Below are 20,063 nucleotides of genomic sequence, written 5' to 3' on the forward strand. Positions count from 1 at the left end.
AAATTTCATAGAACCTCATGTGTTTTTTTTTTAGCTTGACTAGAGAAGGTACTTTATGTAAGAGGCATCTTTAAGCCTACATTTTGTCCTAATAAGTCCAAAGCTTTCTTGCAATCACCAAATAATAGAATGGGATCTTCTGTTATCACTCATTTATGAAGATTTCCCATCCAGGTGACCATCTCAAGCAACTTTCTATCTGCCTTTGAGCTATCTCACTTCTCCATACAAAGATCTATACCAGATTTCCATTATGGCAAAGCTGAACTTTGCTGATCACCTAGCTCACCACATTTAGCCAAACTATGCTTCAGTTCCCATCCAGCCATACACTTTGGACATCACCGACTCCTTACTTTCACCTTCCATCTCTATTAAATCAGTACTACCATTGTTTCTGGAAAGAGTGTGACTACTTATGCTTTATGGTTCCATTCACCAACTCTGGGACTCCTCAGCTCAAAACTCCCTACTACTCTTCTCCCCCCCCCCAACTAAATGTTGTCTCCCCCAATTGGAATATAAGCTCCTTTAGATAAGGATTGTTTGACTTTTGTATTTCTAGCCCCTAGCACCGAGGATAGTGCCTGGATCAGAGTTTTTTTTTTCATTCATTCATGTGATTTTTCCAAAGAAAACAGACTAAGAAAACTTGGCTGCTTCCATATATTTTCATCAAAGATATTCTTGATTCATATAGAAACCAACATCAGAAATATTTCATAGTACTTATTACATGCATGATCTTGAGAAAGTCAATCAATCTGGAAATAAAGGGGTTTGGGTTATATGAGTTCTGAAGCCTCTTCCACCTCTCAGTCTGTGAGTCCATCAACCAAGAATTTTCCTCTGTTTGATATACCTTGAAAATATCTCTTTGGATGCCTTGAACATTGTGTTACCTCCAGAAAACACTTTTTCTTTTCTTTTTCTTTGTAAATCTATGTATTTTATTTATTTAAAAATGTTATTCAACTGAAATATATTTAGAAGAAACACACATGTTTAACCTATATTGGATTGTGTATTGTCTTGGGGTGGGGAAGAGAGGGAGAAAAATTTGGAACACAAGGTTTTGCAAAGGTGAATGTTGTAAACTATCTTTGCATGTATTTTAAAATTATAAAATGCTATTAAAAGAAAAAATACTGAAAATGTTATTTAGAGAACTGGTCATCCACAGACTTCACCTGAGTTTGGTGAGTTAGGGGATATCTACCTCAAGCACAATTCCCCTGGTGGAATGGGTGGATGAGAACAGTGTTTAACAACCGCAAAGGCAGCTAAAGCAGGTGCTTTAGGAGCACCTAGAACTCAATCAAACGTGGAAGACAAAGGATTTCTTCTGTGTTCTTGTGTGCATGCAGTTGTACATCCTTTAGTGCCACTGCTACTTCCGAATATAGCACGTGGGATGCTGAATTTAGCATGGGGCTTTACTAATCCACTGACTAGATTACCACAGAAATAAATGCTTTTTATCATTTTTACCTTAAATTTCTCTGATTTAACTGTCCCTTAACCCATTGCTAAAATTAACCAATTTCTTTCTTTGTAAATGATTTTCAGTGTTCACATCATCTAGTACCTTTGGACTCTTTTTTCCCCTTTGATAGATTAGACCTGCAGTTTCATCCAAGTATCCAGTGAGAAATTCCCTCTACCAAAGCAGGTCAGCACCTCCTCTGCAACTTGGTTCCAAAAAGTCGCCTGGACATTGAAAGGCTAAGTGACTTGTACATGGTTATTCACCAGTGTGTCAGAGGCAAGACTTGAACATAGATCATTCCAATTCCAAGACGGCTCTCTAGTCTCCCAGTCACATTGCTTCTTAACTGTTCGTTCTTTAAACAACGTATTCATGAGATGAAAGCACAAGGCTTTGGAGTAATCCAAAATGCTTGACCTCTTATTCCTTAATCCCAAACTATACTCTCCAACATTTTAACTCTCCTCTTCTGTGTCTCTTTCCCCTTGGTCCTTTAGTTTATGCTGATTTAGTTCAAAGTAACTTATCCAATTCTTTACTCCCATTGTTTCTTCCTCTGCCAAAGTCACATTTATCTTCATAATAGTCTTTTAATTTATACTCATCATAAGTAGTTCAGGCTGAGGTGATCTATCTAGTGTCCTATGAAATAGGGTTACTTTGGAGGAATACAATGAAACCAACTTTTTTCTCCCCCAGGAGAATCCAGAAGCTGAGTTTTCATTTAGCAGTGATTTCTCTCTTCTTTTGGTTTCATTTAAATTGAGAATGTCCACATGGAAGTAATTGTGTCCATTCTACTCGACAATGATCACACACCAAGAGGACCAACAGTTAACTTAATGTTTGGAGACAATTCAAGAACTTTGACCTGCTCTCTTCATCGCTCTACTAGCACCCTAATGGAGAGGAGGCAAAGCACCCAGAACTGAGAACCCCTTTTTCTGTTTCATGAGTTTCTATGGACAAAAAAAACCAAACAAATATCACCAAGGGAATACTGGTGTCAAACAGATGTTGTTATTATTATTATTAATATTATTATTAGCATCTCTCTACTGGGATCCCCTCCACCAGCTGCTCCCTGTTCCCTGTTCTGCATTCCCTTCCCTTATTCCAGCCCTGTTGTTTTTCTCTGGCCTGATAAAGTTGGACTACCCCCCTCTCTGGGGTGAATTCCAGGCGTTCAAATTGGATTGGCATTCAAACGCCCGAGCAGTTGCTGGCTGCCAGTCTGGGGAACAGGAACAGCAGGTTTTTGCTGGAGGGGACAACTGCTTTATTTCCCTCGTGGCTGTTGACAGCCAAGCAGATGTCCTACAATGATTATTTTTACCTCGGAGTCAGAGCGGGGCCTCCCGCCCATCTTCCCAGGTGCGGCTCCTAGACCCAGCACAGCCCAGCGCCTTGGTCCTTGCACAGGTGAGCAGGCTTCTAGCGCCACCTACCTCCTTTCTCTCAACTGCTTTCCCCGCTCCATCCGTAGGATTGGTCCATCCCAGACGGAAGGGAGCTTGGCAATGGCTAGCCCCATCCCATCCCCCCCCCATCCCCCAACGTAGCATTTAAAAATAGGTAAAGAAACTATGTGTAAGGGGATGAGCGGATTTGTCAAAATTCACTTAGAGAGTAAGAGGCAGAGTAAGATAAAATTGGAAGCCAGATGAACTGAATTGAGCTGAATTACCTTAAACTGAAGAGAAATGTTTTGTGGGATATCTTAGACTGAATTTGCAGTCCTAGACCATCATTTCTGAGCAATAGCCATTCCCCTTCCCTCTCCCCAGGCTTCCCTACCTCGGAACTTCAGAGGCTAATACAGAATGTCAAAGTTGAAGGAGACATTAAAGGTCTGCTAGTCCAAATCCCTCATTTTGCAAATGAGTAAACTGAGGTTGAGATAAAAAATTATTTGCTCAAGCAAGGTAATACATTAAGTGGAATATCCTTTTCTAGACAACAAACGGTGCAAAGGAAATAGGTCACATAATAACCTATATAGCTCTAAAGCTCTAAGGTTTACAGAGATGTTTCCTCTGACTCTATAAAGTGACAGCAGAAGTGTTATTATTAACCCCAGGAGGAAACTGAGTTAAGTGACTTGGCCACAATCACACAGCTTGTATGTCTCAATTTAAATCCAGATCTCACCTAACTCCTGCCAGGATAAAAATCCCCATTTTCTACAATTGAGTCTGATTGGACATAAACTAGTCATTCCAGTAGCCATCTTCTGGGTCCTCTCCATCAAAGTCCTTCAACTATGGTCTAAAGAACTGAAATTCTCCTAATGTGGCCTGAGATTGCATTCCCTTTGTTGACTGTCATATCAAACCACTGACATATGAAATAAAACACAAATCATTTTTGGACAAACTGCCATCTTACTGCACCTCCTCTATCCTTTACTTATAAAATTTATTTTTTAACTCAAATATAAGACCTTAGGACAGCTGGATGGTACAGCGGATAGAGTGCCAGGGGACTTTGTTGTTCAATCAATCATGTCTAACTCTTCATGAACCCATCTGAGATTTTCTTGGCAAAGATACTGAAGTGGTTTGCCATTTCCTTCTCCAGTATCATTGACAGATGAGGAAACTGAGGCAAACAAAATTAAATGACTTGCCAGGCTCACAGAGCTAGGAAGTGTCTGAGGCTAGATTTGAAGTCAGTTCTTCCTAGCTCCAGGCCCAGCTATCTTATCCACTGTGCCTCTCAGCTGCCCTCCATGCATAAAACCGAATTATATAAAATTCCTTGAAAAAGTAAAACAAAGGTGATTTTGTTTAGCAACCTACTGTTCACCAATTTTTAAAAATTTATTTTATTTTTATGGTATTTTATTTTTTCAAATATATTTGCCAAAATTGAGAGGCATAAAACTAGTAAACATATATCTTATCTTTCCCAAGGAGATCCAATTCAAAGTACAAATCAAAGAGATTTTCCCATATACCGGAGAAACTGTCCAAATGTGCCTGTTTGAGGGTAACATGGTACTTACTGTATAAATCTTGGGATGCTGCCAAGCCTCGTAAAAGAGATAATTAATCAGTCCAAAAAGTTTGGCCTGACTATCCACAGGAAAAACAAAGTGAACAGAGAAAGTCTACAGCCCAAACAATGATATAGTTACATGGAATGCCAGTAGAACTTGCCCATCACTCCAAGACAGAGAAAAAAGAATATACATACATGCATGTATATGTAATGTGCATGGATATGTATGTTTGTATATGAGTGTTGTTCTGGGTGCATGCATATATAATGTGTTGTGAACATGTGTGTGTCTGCATGCATGAGTGTGTGTGTGTGTGTGTGTGTGTGTGTGTGTGTGTTTCAAGGGAGGAGAAAAAACTATAATTTCATTATTATAGAAAACTCCCAATGAGGAATTTCTTCCAGTAATAAAGATCATTATCTTCTCCACAACTTACAGTTGTAGAGATATGCCTGAGGTCATTGAGAAGATAAATGACTTAACCAAAGTCACACATAGTATGTGTTGGAGGCAAAACATGAAACCATGACTTTTTGGTTCCACCTGTTTGTCTGTTTCCTCACCTATAAAATGAGCTGAAAAGGAAATGGCAAGCCATTCTATTATCTTTGCCAAGAAAACCCCAAATGGAGTCATAGAGAATTGAATATGATTAAATAACAATAATGGAGTGGTCAAATGACACTCCATGTTTCTCCTTCTTCCATCCCATACATACATATAAGCAGAAAATATATTTCTTGAATAAACACCACAAATGGACAATGAAAAGAAGCTCCAATAAATAGGTTAATCTGTGATGTTGTAGGTAATATCCATGGCAGATGGGTAACACCCACCACAAATATGATGTTGTAGTGGTGAAAGTTCAAAGTTGTTTTAATTTACATTTCTTCTATAAGCGATCTGAAACATTCTTCATTGGGTTGTTGATAATCTATATTTCTTATGTTGAAAATGGCTCATATCTCTGCAACTAAGATTAGAAGAAAGCAGAAAACTGGGAAACAACTTTTACAGTAAATGTCTGATAAAGGCCTCGTGTGTCAAATATAGAGAGAATTAGAAGAATATAAATCATTCCCTACTTGATAAATGGTTGAAGGATATGAATGGATACTTTTCAGATGAAAAAACAAAAGTTATCTTTAGTCATATTTTTAAATGCTCTAAACCATCACTTTATATTAGAAAAATGTAAATTAAAACAATTCTGAGATACCACCTTCCACCTATCAGATATAAACTGGAGTCTTAATGCAGATTAAAGTAAACTATTTTCACTTTTTTTTCCAAGTTTTTCCTCTTATTCTATTTCTTCTTTCACAACCTGACTAACATGGAAATAATATTTTACATGATGGTACATATATAAACTTTATCAAATTGCTTACTGTCTTATGGAAGACAGATCAATAGGAAAGAGAGAAAAATTTTGGAATTCAAATTTTTATTTTAAAATGAATGTTAAAAATTGTCTTTGCCTGTAACTGGAAAAAATAAAATACTATTTAAAAATTTAAAAATAAAATTCAAATTTTGTTATCACCTACCTATTGAAACAGGATTTATTTCCCAAAAAGAGGCACAGTTCTCCTATGGTTGTTTACTTGAATTTTAACTGCATCAATTTACTGGTTACTTTGCCACTTTTAACCTGTAGGTGGTTACCTTAAAGATCAAGTCACAGTGATCTATATGCTGGAGAAAAATTCCGGATTTGGAAACTGAAGCCTTAAAACACCAAAGCTAAAGTTGGAAGATGTAGCTTTGAATACTGGTTTTAATACTTACATTTGCTATCTCTGTGATCTTGGGAAAGTCACTTTCCCTCGTCATTCATAAAAGAGGGTTAGATAGGATGATTCAATTCAAATTTAATGGAGCTGCTCACAAAAGCTTTTCCAAACCTTCTCCTTTCTCTTCAAGCCCCTAATGCCATCCTATTTGTACTTTGTCTCTACAGATGAAATTACCTCCTACTTTACTGAGAAATAGAAGTATATGTGATCTGATAGTCTTTGTCTTCTTTAATCTATCTTCTGTTTTTGACACTCTTGACATCCCTTCTTTCTGAATAATATCCTTGCTAGGCTTCCATGACATTGCTTTCTCTTGGTTTTTCTCTTATGTCTGGCTGCTCTTTCTCACTCTGCTTTTCTGATTCATCATGCCTCTCCTACCCCTTAAAGATGGGTGCCCCTCAGAGCTCTATCCTGGATCCTCCTTGTCCTCCTTCTCCTCCTCATCCTCCTCCTCTTTCTCCTTCTCCATCTCTTCCTTTTCCTCCTTTTTCTCCTCTTCCTCCTCCTCCTTTTTTCCCTCCTCCTCCTATTCTTTTTCTTCTTCTCTGACTATATCCTCATTTTTGTGGATGTCATTAATTACTATGTTTTCAGTTATCTTTTCTTTACAGAAAGTTCCCATATCTATACATCTGTTTCTCATCTCTTTCTTGAATCACAATTTCAAAATTCCAACTTTATGTTAAGCATCTCCATCTAGATATGGAGCCCCCTCAAACTCAACGTTTGCAAAGCTGAACTAATCATTTTTCCTTCAAACATGCCATTCCTCTTAATTTCCCATTTCTTTGGCATGTACCAAATCCTAATCACCAGGAAGCATGATGATCTCAAAGATAACTCAAAAGTTATCTTTGGTTTTTTTATCTCTCTCTTCCCCCATAGCCAATCATTTCCTAGAATATATTTAATTCTACCCAAGACATTTCTCAAATTAGTATGATGTCTCACACATGGTAAACACTTAATAAATGATTGTTGACTGACTAATTGACATTTATTCTCTCATTTTTTATTCCATGGCTACTACCCTAGTTCAAGATATATGCATATCTTGCATATGAATTATTATAATAGTACCCTAATTAGTCTCTCTCTGCCTCCAATTGAGACAAACTATCCTTTTCTAAACTATCCTTTACCCATTTGCAGAACCATCAAAATACCTAAAACACCAGTCTGGCTATTTTATTTCCCTACTCATTATTTCAGTGGTTCCCTATTGCCTTTCAAAATAAAATACAGACTTCTTGACCTGGCATTAAATGTCCTCTATAATCTAAATTGAGCCTACCTTTCCACATTTATTTCACATTAATCTCCTTCATGTTTTCCTATTCTAGCCATACTGAATTATAAACTACTTCCTAAGCTCATGCTGTTGTCGGTAGAGGTATAATTATTCCCTGCCAGATCTTCATTTCTTCCAATCAACTTTTCTGGAGAAGTTTCTTTATCCTTCTGCTCATAGCTTTTGCATCTGAAAGAAATCCTAGAAATAATCTAAGATCTTTATTTAACAGATGGGAAAATCCTTATAGCCAGTCCTATTAGCTTCCTTGATTTCTATCTCCCTTAGATCTTCAGCTGCTTCCCAGAAATCTATACCTGTGTATTCAACTTGCCTTATATTCAATATCTCCAGACCTGGAAAGAATCTTCCTGAGAAAGGTTCACAAGCTCTTCCAAGCTTCCCTTTTTCTCCTTAAGACAACATCATCATGTAGCTCTTTTCAACAATGAGATGATTCAGGCCAATTCCAATAGAACTGTGATGAGGAGAGCCATCTATACCCAGGGAGAAGACTGTGAGAATTGAAAACATAGCATTTTCACTCTTTTTTGTTATTGTTATTTGCTTGCATTTTGTTTTCTTTCTCATTTTTTCCCATTTTTCTTGTGCAGCTAGATAATTCTATAAATATGTATACATATATTAAACATTTTTTTTTTTTGCTGCGGCACAATTGGGGTTAAGTGACTTGCCCAGGGTCACATAGCTAGGAAGTATTAAGTGTCTGAGACCAGATTTGATCTCAGGTCCTCCTGACTTCAGGGCATGTGCCACCTAGCTGTCCCAGTTTAACATATATTTTTACCATGTTTAACATATATTGGATTACTTGCTATCTAGGGGAGAGAGTAAGGGAAGGGGGTAAAATAGGAACACAAGGTTTTTTAAGGGTCAATGTTGAAAAATAATCTTTGCATATGTTTTGAAAATTAAAAAAAACTTCAATAAAAAATTATGCCCCCCCAAAAAAAAGCAACACCATCCACTCACTTTTGAAATTGCAAAGGAAACTTTGAATCTTCCCTTGTCCTAAAATTGCTCTTTCTCTAATTTATTCAAATGTCCATTCCTTTCCCCAATTGATAGTCAAAGTTTTCAGATGAAGAAATTAAAGCCATCTGGAGTCATATGAAAAAAGTTCTCTAAATCACTATTGATCAGAGAAGTACAAATTAAAACAACTCTGAGGTACATTTCACACCTATCAGACTGGCTAATATGACAGAAAAGGAAAGTGATAAATGTTGGAGAGGATGTGGGAAAATTGGGATACTAATGCATTGTTGGTGGAATTGTGAAATGATCCAACTATTTTGGAGAGAAATTTGAAACTATGCCCAAAGAGCTACAAAAGCAATACTATACCATCTGCATTCCAAAGAGATCATTAAAAAATGGAAAAGGACACACATGTACAAAAATGTTTATAGCAGGGACAGCTAGATGGTTCAGTGGATAAAGCACCAGCTCTGAAGTCAGGAGGAACCTAGTTCAAATCTAGCCTCAAACAAATAACTAACTGTGCAAATCACTTAACCCAATTGCCTAGCCCCACAAAAAATGTTTACAGCAGCTCTTTTTGTGGTGACTAAGAATTAGAAATCAAGGGTATGCTCATCTATGGGAAATGGCTGAACAAATTGTAGTATATAAAGTATATAGCACTATTGTGCTATAAGAAATGATGAGCAGGCTGATTTCAGAAAAACCTGGAAACACTTACATGAGCTAATGTTGAGTAAAGTGAGCAGAATTGTGTGGATGACCAATTTTGATAGACTTTGCTCTTCTCAGAAACACAATGATCTAAGATCATCTCAAAAATAAATGCCATTCAAATCCAGAGAAAGAATTATGGAGTCTTAATGCAAATCAAAACATACTATTATCATGTTTTTGTTATTTTTTTCTTTCTTGTGCTTTTTCCCTTTTGTTCTGATTCTTCTTTAACAACATAACTAAGATGGAAATATATTTTAATAAGATTGTAATTGTTAAACCTATATGAGATAGTTTAACATCTTAGGGAGGGGATGGTGAGGGAGAAAAATGGAAACTGAAATCTTATAAAAGTAAATATTAAAAATTAATAAGTAATGTTTAAATGCCCATGACTATTTATTAGACTTTACAGCTCCTCTTGAATCCATCCTCATTCTTCCACTTCTACATCAGTTCAAGATCTTCATCACTTCTCACCAGGACTTATCCCTTCCTAAGTAATGCTGCTTCTCAAACCCACCTTTCACATAGCTAAGGCACAGATCTGTCCATGAAATATAATCACTCTCCATTGCTTCCAGGATTTAGTGTGGACTCTTCTGCATTTAAGGGCCTCCACAATTTGACTCCACCTGACCTTTCCAGCAATAGTTCACATTCACTTATCTTCATGCCCTTTACAACCTGTTGCCATGACACAGTAGGAAAAAAAAGCAAGAAATATAGGTCAAAATCTACTGCTAAAATTTTATTTGCCAGCTATGTGACCTTGGGCAAGTTATTCAAATCCATCAATCAATAAGCCCAATAAGCATCTACTATATGTCAGATAGTGCTAATCACTGGGGACTTAAAAAAAAGAGGCAAAAAATTAGTTCCTGCTCTAAAGGAGTTCACAATATAAAATATTTGGATCATAGATTCATAGCTGGAAGGAATCTCAGAAATTTTTAAATTCATTGGTCCCCTATATTTTTTGTTCCACAAATTTTTTTCAACAACAAAACATGTAGTGAACTTTCAGTGTAATTTCATATACTATTCATAATACTCATTGCAATTATTTATAACTTAAGGCACTATTAAAGAATTTTTGGCCCAAACCCCTTGGACCATTATCATAAAATCCCAAGGAGTTTGTGAAACTACTAATATAGCTTAAATTTCTTGTTTCACCAATGAGAAAATTAAGACCCAGAGGCATTACACAATTTGTCCAAGGTCACACAGCAGACAAATGTTGATATTAGGATTTGAACCTAGGTTTCTTGACTCCAAATCCAGTCCTCTTTCCACTGCATCTGATCCTCAATTTGGGCTATCTATAAAACATTGTGGATAATTCTTGCACTACCTACCTCCACAAAATGTGAGCAACTTGAAAGCACTATGGAAATGTAAATTGAATTGTTACCAATGGCAACTTGTAATTTTCTCTTACTAATAAAAGAGGCTCATTTTATTGCAGCTAAATATCAGTATCACAGCAAAGGTCTATTGACTACCTTTTCAAGATGGTGACCATGGCCCAATAAATCAGGCCCGTGAAAAGGGCAGTTTGTTGTGTATGCCCAAGCAAGGAAGGGATTGGGGGCAAAAAGGAGGACAATCAACTTGGACCCTCTCTTCTCCAGAGCTCTCCCTTTATGCTCATAAGTCCCCTTGTTATTCCTCCACTGCTGAGGGGTCCTAAATCACTGCCATCCCCAATAATGGGCCTCCAAACAGTTTGTCTCTGGTTAAAAAGAGGGGCAATATCAATAGCCAGCGTCCAGCTGAGCTAGAAGGTTGGGCTCTGTTGTCTGAGACAATACATCTGTCACCTCAAAACCCATAAAGCTTGAAATTAATGTCCTGGTCTGTGGCTTGCTTCCATCAAAGACAATGAGGACAATCTGGGAAAGTGAGATTAGATTTGACCATTCCTTGGAGCCTGGGTGATGGGATGGAAGGAAATGGCGGGAGATGGGCACTAGCTTGGCAAATGTACCTCTCTCTGGATGACTGGAGTCGGAGGGTCTCAGGTCCTCCTCTACCATTTACCAGCCATAGGCTTCTGTACTTCATTTTTACCATAGGCGCCTGTACTCCCTGCAATTGTAAAAATCAGATGAGTTCGGGAATATGAAGTGCTTTATAACTATCAACCTTTGCTCTTATTCTTCCTCTAGCATCCTTCTCTGATGCCCCACTATGGCCTGTTGTAATAACAGATCTCAGGGCAGGGCAGGTACTTCCAAGCTGGGAACAACAAAACTAATGACAATCCGTCCCTTATCCTAGTTTCAGCTTCCATGAATGGAGGGAGGCTCATCTTGGCTCAGCTTAGCCATGAGTAATGAATTATTCAACTCCAACAATTCTCTAAGGTTTTCTACTGCATCATAAATGAGTTGTGAAGTAAATCAATAGTAGATAGGATACTCAAAACAATCAAGAATCATTGATCCTTTTGGAGGCAACTAGGAGGCATAAGGGGATAGAGGGCAAGGTTCAAAGTCAGGAAATCCTGGGTTAAAATCTGGCCTTGGACACAAATGAACTGGGTGATCCTAAATAAGTCATTTAACCTGTCTGACTCAGTTTCCTCAACTGTAAAATGGGGATGTCATCTATTCCCCAGAGTTGCTGTGAGGAGCAAGTGAAATAATATTTGTAAAGTACTTACAAAATAGGAATTTAATAAATGCTTGTTTTCTTCCTTTTAAATTTTGGAGTATCACCCTCATCATCATTGTTAAAAGTACATAGGATGGCTGAGCTACACAAAAATGACCCACATTTGGAAATTCAGAAACTTCAGAATTCTAATGCAGTATTCTAATAAATCCCCAGTTTTGACTCCATGGTGCTGGACAAGAAGATGGATGTTCCTTCTTTCATCCTCATTAGCTTATTTTGGGATCTGAATTTCAGTCTCCAAGGATGATATCTTGGACAAAACCTTCTGAAAAATTGGTCTTAATTTGGTTTGATTTTGCATGTATTGGAATTCATAAGATGCTCCTAACTATAACAAGATGAAACAGTGGGTAGAGTACTTGATCAAAAGTAAGAAAGAGCTAGCATTTGGAGTTCCCAAAAGTTTTAACTGGATTCCTACCATTTTACAGACGAGGAAACTGAGGCTGACAGAAGTCAATAACTTGCCAAGAGTCACACAGATAGTAAGTCGGAAGCAAAATCTGAACTCAGCATTTCCTGATTCTAAGTGCAGTATTCTATCTAAGGCACCATTTAGGAAGCCCCAAATTCAAATCCTATTTCATATACTTATTAGCTGCAAGAGCTGGACATGTCATTTAACCACTCTGTGATTTCAAGTTCTTCATTTGAAAAATGGAAGGGATGGGGCAGGTAGATTCAATGGATCCCTTCAAGCTTCAAATTTATGATCTTATAAATTCCTTTAATTTAATCCCCAACAGGTAAACTATTGTGAACTTAAACAAGTTTGTTTTTTTTTAACCTCGAATGGACTCAATTTCCTTCTGTAGAAAATCAAGCAAGCAAGCAAGAAAGTATCCTATATGCCAGTTACAATGCTTAAAAAAAAAAAAATTTTTTTTTAAAGCAGGTCTCTGCCCTAAATGAACTTACATTCTATAAGGAAGCTGCAATATGTTCACCAAGTAAATGTCATAAATTTGGAGCTGGGTGGGGTCTTATATGTGAGAAATCTGAGCCTAGAGAGAATAAAGGACTTACCTGAAGTCACATAGATTAAGTGCCTGAGGCAGGATTTGAACCCATGGCCTTCGCCTCACAAACCACCCCCTCCATGAGTTCGTTGCTTTGGGCTCTAGGTTTTCTGCTCAAAACAGTCCCGTCCAGCTCTAAACATTCTATGGTCTAAGTAGGAACATTCTGCGTCCTCAGTTTTAACTTTCAATGAAGCTACCTTGAAATCTCCGCAAGTGGACTTAAGCTGATGAAGGGTGCGCAGCGGCAAGGAGAGAAAGGATGAGCAAGTGGAGGTGGGGGAAGGTTTCACCGCTCTGCCTACTAGGTGCTAGAGGAAACGGCCCGTGGGGAAGGTTCTGTGAGTAAAGGTGGGGTGTCTAGGGCTCAGTTGATGTCCCAGCTCTTCCTGTCGCCTCCAGGATTTACAATCCCGGCTATTCAACCATCGGGGAGACTCCCCGGCCCCCCAACTTCTTCGGTCCTTGAACCCAACCTGCCCTTTAAAGTAACGGTCCTAATTCGAGAGGAGGATCTTCGGACCCCGCCCCCTCCCCTCGGGGAGCCGCCCCCAGAAGGGTCAGAGCGAATGCTGCGGCCGCGCGGAGGCAGAGAGAGCTCCTGGTACCCAACTCTGAGGAGGTCGCATGGGCAAGGCTGACTGTGCCGCGGGTCCCTTCCAGGTGAGAAGCAGGCCCTCCAGGCAAAGGGCAGGGTCCACGGGAGGCTTGGGTCGGGCCGGACTCGGGGGTCCATGAGACCCCAGGGCAGGACGACGTGAGGCTGCTAAATGGGAGCATCCCTACCAGCCTTTGCGGGGCAAAGAATAACTCATTACTAAGTGTTCGCCGCTGAGCTGGACTTCTAACGCCTCTTGCCATTCGAGGGATTAGGGGAGGAGAGAAATGCTACTCAAAAATCCAGAGATTGTGGATTAGAGTTTATTGGAGTCTAGTATTAGTAGGTGGTAACTGAACAGATGTTGTAAAATTAGCAAATCCCTTTCTCACAAGCAGGTAGTGCAAGTATTTATCACTTTTTTTTTTCAGGGACCAGAAAAGAGACTGAAAGGGGTTTTTTCCAGTAATTTGTCCAGAATCACAACTGGGAAGCTGGAGAGCTGAGAGCCCAAGTTTCCTTATTACATTTTCTCCTTAGACCAATGTGGCTTCACAATATAGAATGTCAGAATGTAAAATATTAAATCTGGAAGGAACCTAAGAACATAGGCTGCAGAGCAAGAATGAATTTAGAACATAGAACTTTAGAGTATAAATGATTTTAGAACACAAAAACTTAAGAACACAGAATGCTTTATACCTAACAGGAACCTTAGGAAATTAGCATTGGAAGTGAGCTCAAACATAAAATGTTAGCTCGGGAAGGGACGTTAAAGAATAGATGATGATGTTTTGGTCCCTTCCAGTTCCAATGAGTCATTTTCCTCTCAAAGGTCACTTTTAGCCTTGAGGGACCATTTCTCTGTGACTCCTCTGGGATGGCTTCAAGCAGGCTTCCTTCCCCTACAGACCATATTTGGGACCAAATATGTGGACCCCTAACACAGTCCATTTTCAAAGTGGGTTCATTTTGAGGGAGTAAGAGAACAGGGAAAGGATGTGGGAAGGAAGAGGAGGGGGCTGTAAGGGAGCTGAAGTTTGGGGGTGAATATGTTTCTTAGCCTCATTTGGCTGACCACAGTAATCTGAAGATTCCAGCCTTGGTGTTGACACAACCAGCCATGAATCATTAGACCCTTCAGGAGTTGGCAGAGTTCTGGATTTCGGTGTCATTCTCTGTTTACTCCTACTACTCCCTTTCTATAATTATTTGACTCTGGAGCTAAAGGATAGTAGAGATGGAATGGAATTAGAGAAAAGGCTGAGGCATGTGACCTTTTGTCTCACAACAGAGAAGCTAAGAACTCTCCAAGGTGATCCCATCTCCCAGGCACTGACCCCATATGCACTTTCTCCCTCACCTTGGCTTTTAGTTGTATCCCCTTTGGAATGTAGATTAATTGTGCGGTTAAAAAAAAATCACTAGGGGAATGAGCTGATTTGGCCTTTAGGAACATTTGATTGGAAATTATTCCAAAGAAGCCAGAATTAGGGGAAAATGATTTCGCCAGAATGGTTTTAGAGGTGCAATTGGCTAGAAGCAGGGGGATGATTAAATTGACCATTTATTCTAGAGAATCTAAAGTCAACAAAACTAGATAGAATTCTCAGCGATGCTCACTAGCCATGTATAAAGCACTATATGAGATGCTGGAGATACAAATCTAAAACAGCAGTCTGTAACCTCAAGCAGTTTACATTAATCTAGAAAGCTTCAACATGTATATAGTTAGGTAACTACAAGATGATTACAGGGGGAGAAGAGCACACACAGCCAGGTGGATTAGGCATCTGAGTTAAGCCTTGAAGAATGTCAAAAGTCTAAGAGACAGAGATAAGAAGAGAAAGCATTACAGGCATAGGGAACAGCCTATGTAAAAAAAAAAAAAAAAAAAAAATGGAGGTGGGAAATGGAACGCAGAATTTGGTAAAAGAAAAAAAAAAGGCTGTTTTGGCTGGAACATAGAGTATATGAAGAGGAATAATGTGAAATAATTCCCAAAAGGTAGGCTGAAGCCATTTCAAAAGACTTTAAATGCTAAGTTGAGAAGTTTGTATTTTTTTCCTGAATACAATAAGGAGCTACTGAAAATTCTTGATCAGGGAAGCTAGACAGTCAGACTTTAGGCAGCTCTTTGGAGTTTAAAATATCACATTGAAAGCTATTGCAATGATGCATCCTCCCAGACACTCAGGGTTGCAATTTGAGAGTCATCTTTGACTCTTCCCTTTCCTTAACCCTCCTAATCTATTTTTTTAAATAACGTTTTATTGATAGAACCCATGCCAGGGTAATTTTTTTACAGCATTATCCCTTGCATTCACTTCTGTTCCGATTTTTCCCCTCCCTCCCTCCACCCCCTCCCCTAGATGGCAAGCAGTCCCTTACATGTTGAGTAGGTCACAGTATATCCTAGATACAATATATGTGTGCAGAACCAAACAGTTTTCTTGTTGCACAGGGAGAATTGAATTCAGAAGGTATAAATAACCCAGGAAGAAAAACAAAAATGCAAGCAGTTTATATTCATTTCCCAGTGTTCTTTCTTTGGGTGTAGCTGCTTCTGTCCATCTTTGATCTGAATTAACTCTCTTTATCGAAGAGATCCACTTCCATCAGAATATATCCTCAAACAGTATCTTAACCCTCCTAATCTAGCCAGCCAGTTGCCGAGTCTTATGCATTCTACCTCTACAACACCTCTTAGCCATTATCTATTTTCTATTCACATCACCTCAAAATATTCTAACCCAGATCCTAATTCTCTATTCCCTGGACTATTTTCATAGCATCCTAATGGGCCTCCATGTTTCAATCCATATTCAATCCATACTCTTCAAAGATACTAGAATATTCACCAGCTTACTTCCCTGCTCAAGAATCTTCCATGAAATTGAGTGGATGCCCATCAACTGAGGAATGAGTAAATAAGTTATGATACATGAATGTAATGGAATATTATCGTTCTATAAGAAATGATGAACAGGCTGATTTCAGAAAAACCTGTACATGAACTGCTGAGTGAAATGAGCAGAACAAGGAGAGCATTGTACACAGTAACAGCAAGATTGTGTAATCAACTATGAAAGACTTAGCTTTTTTCAGCAATTCAGTTATCCAAGATGATTCCAATATACTTGGGATAGAAAATACTGTCCTCAGATCTATGTTTTCTTTCACAACTTGACTTGTATGGAAATGTTTTATATAACTTCACATGTGATTTCTTAATTGTGGGTAGGGATAAGGGAGAAAACCTAGAACTCAAAAATCTTAAAAAAAATAAATATAAAGATTGTTTTGAATGTAACTGGAGAAACATATTAAATAAATGAATAAATGAGCTAATGAATAAATAAATAAATATATGAAAAGAAATAACTGTCCTCATCCAGAGAAAGAACTATAGAGACTGAATGAAGCTCAAAGCAAACTATTTTCACCTTTTGGGGGGTTTGCTTTTTTTCTCATGGTTTTTCACTTTTGTTCTGATTTTTCTTTTACAATATGACCATTGTGGAAATAAACTTAAAATGATTATATATGTATAACCTACATCAGATTGCTTGTCTTGGGGAGGGAGGGTAAAAAAACATTTGGTACTTAAAATCTTACAAAAATGAATGTTGAAACTATCTTTACATATAACTAAAACTATAAAATAGTACTGAAATTTAAATTTTAATTTAAAAAAAGATTCTTCCATGGTTTCCTGATGCCTCTAAGATAAAATAGAAATTCTTGATCCTGGCATTTAAAGACCTCCATGATCTGGACCAACAAATCCAATTTCCCAGACTTAATTGATATCATTCCCCTTCGTGTACTCCACCTTTTAGGTAGACTGGCCTAGCTGTTTGCCAAACATTCATTCTCTACTCTCCATGTCTTCACATCACCTATTCCCATACCTGGAATGGACTCTAATTTCACTTCCTCTTCTAAAAATCTTTAACTTCTTCCAAGGTTTAACTCAGGTGCCACCTCCAATAGAAAGTCTCCTCTCATTAGTCCTCCATCCTCAAATCATCTTGTAAATATAGATATAGATTAAAGCACCTATGAAGCCTTTACTAAGTGTCACGTACTAAATTACTACAGATATAAACTAAAGGATACTAGAGAGGTCTTTCCTCAAGGAGTTTCTATTCTAGTGGGAAGACAGTACATACAGGGGAACTAGAAATGGCAGAGGCTTAACTAAGCAAGATAAGGCCAAAATACATCCAAAGTGACCTATGAAGCTCAGAAATGTTAGGAGTAGAATGCAGTTTTCTGGCTGGGAAAAGATGAAGATGGTGACCTAAGTGGAGACCGTCCATCCAGAAATATCCAGGGAAGACTATATTGTATCCCCCAGTATAATGTAGTCTCATAAAGGCAGACACTGTTTCATTTATATCTTTTAGATCATCATCACCTAGCAGAGTGCCTTGTACATAATAGATACTTAATCCATCAATCAATAAATATTAATTAAGTGCCTACTTTGTGTCAGGCACTGTGCTAAGTACTAGGTATGCTAATGTTTCTTGAATGTAATTGGATCTGTAAAATGTAAGTAATGATATTTAGGCTTCCTACTTCACTGGGATGTTGGGTAAAAAGAACTTTATAATCTTGAAGGTGTATAGAAATGGGAAATGTTATTCATAGGATTTGAAGGTGATTAGAAGGTTCCTCTAAATAATTCTTTTTTTTCTTCCTGTTACAGGGTTCCTTGCAAATATCCCAGTGATCCCTAAATCTCCTCAGCTTTAGGCCCACCTGCTCTGCCTCTGGTATAAAAGCCATTATTCCCAGCATGTCAGGAAGACTTTCTTGGTTCCTCCTCCTCCTCCTGGTAAATTCGGATATCTCTTTATGGCCTGTCAGAGTCATACTGACTGACCCTGTGACCTTCAACAAGACCATCTTCCATCCCGGGGTTCATCTGTACAATGGGAGGATTTGGACCGGATAATGTCTAAACTCTGTAATTCCCTCAGAAATAAAAATCAGTGATTTTGTAGTGGTATTTGGGGAAGGAAGGGGCACTGGGTCCAGGGAAGGGGATGGAGGCTCCTGAATACATTCCTTTTCTTTCCCATTAGCCTGTGGGTGTTGGGAAGTATACCTTGATCCAGAAGTCAGATCCTTAATACTACCATGTCTCTCTGGATTTGTGTCTGTGTCTGTCTCTTTGGGAGATCGGGAGTTTCTTCTGGAACCCCTCAAATTCTTCATCTTTGTTGAAGACTCTCAAACATACAGGTAGGTGCTGTCAATCCTAATATAGTAATAAATAACCAAACAGAAATTCAAACCCAGAACTTATGGCTCAATAGCACTTTCTGGCTCTTTCTACTGAGACTTAAAACTCAGTTTTTACTCTAATGCTTTTTTCACTATACCACTTCTAGAGTTAATAGAATTGTAGCCTGAATAGAAATATTCAGTCACCGGCTCAGTCAAAAACCATTTATTTGGAGGTGTAATAAAAATAGCTATCATTTTTATAACACTTTAAGATTTGATAAGTGTTTTAGAAATATTATCTCACCCCATTTTACAGTTGAAGAAACTGAGCTAGACAGAGATTAAGTGACCCAGACAGGTTTACATATCTAGAGAGTGTCCTGAGAGTGGATTTGAACTCAGGACTTTCTGACTCGAGGCTCAGTGCTCCATCCTCTGCTCTTTCCACATAGCTGCTTCTAGAGTACCTGTAGAGAGGATTCCTCTTCAGGTAGGAATTGGACTAGATGGCCTCTTAGGTCCCTTCCAGCTCCAGCATTCTGTAGAATTACAGCATTCATACTTATCCTATGGAGAGGAGTCCAGAGATCCGGATTCAAATCCCACCCCATGGGACCTTGGCAAGTAAGCCACTTCCCTTTTGAGGGCCTCAGTTTCTCATCTATCAAATGAGCACATGAACAACTTAATCTCTAAGGCCCTTCCATCTCCAAACTCTCAACAATCCTAAGAAAGGACCCTGTTCTTGGTCTTCTCTTCAGTGAGTGACTCAGTATAACTTCCTTTTGTCAGTCAGTCAGACAGTCGATAAACATTTATTAGGCACCTACTGTATGCCAGGCATTGTGCTAATAATCACTAGGATACAAAAAAAAAGGCCTTTTGCAACCAGTCTGCTTGAGGACTGTGCCCTATCTTAGAAATCTCAATGCTAGCCACATTACCTCCAGTCAAGGTAGGGTAATCACGCCACAGCTCTGAAGTTTCCAAGCTGAAGGGATATCTTCTGTCTGGTGTCATAAAATAGGGGGATGGGATGAGGGATGGAGGAGGAGGGGAGGATCTTCCAATCCAGCCTCTTCACTTTACAGATGAGGATCTTCAAACCCAAAGGGTAAAGGTGACTTAAGAACTCGGATTTTTTTACTCTAGATCCAGGGCTCTTTCCATCAATCATGGTTTCTCTAGCCTCCATTTCCTGGTCTGTAC

The 20,063-nt window shown here is 38.5% G+C and overlaps 1 protein-coding gene across 1 annotated transcript in view; it reads left to right on the forward strand.

The window, feature by feature from the left end:
* Positions 1-13,376: 13,376 nt before the first annotated feature.
* Positions 13,377-20,063, forward strand: part of ADGRD2 (adhesion G protein-coupled receptor D2) — a 48,291-nt gene continuing 41,604 nt past the window's right edge. Inside the window, exons 1-3 of the mRNA XM_051973743.1 lie at positions 13,377-13,678; positions 18,331-18,459; positions 18,806-18,869. Of these exons, the coding sequence (XP_051829703.1) occupies positions 18,421-18,459; positions 18,806-18,869 (103 nt within the window). The 5' untranslated portion in view covers positions 13,377-13,678; positions 18,331-18,420. The remainder of the gene's footprint in view (positions 13,679-18,330; positions 18,460-18,805; positions 18,870-20,063) is intronic.

Source organism: Antechinus flavipes, chromosome 2 (assembly GCF_016432865.1).
Source record: "Antechinus flavipes isolate AdamAnt ecotype Samford, QLD, Australia chromosome 2, AdamAnt_v2, whole genome shotgun sequence".
NCBI lineage: Eukaryota > Metazoa > Chordata > Mammalia > Dasyuromorphia > Dasyuridae > Antechinus > Antechinus flavipes.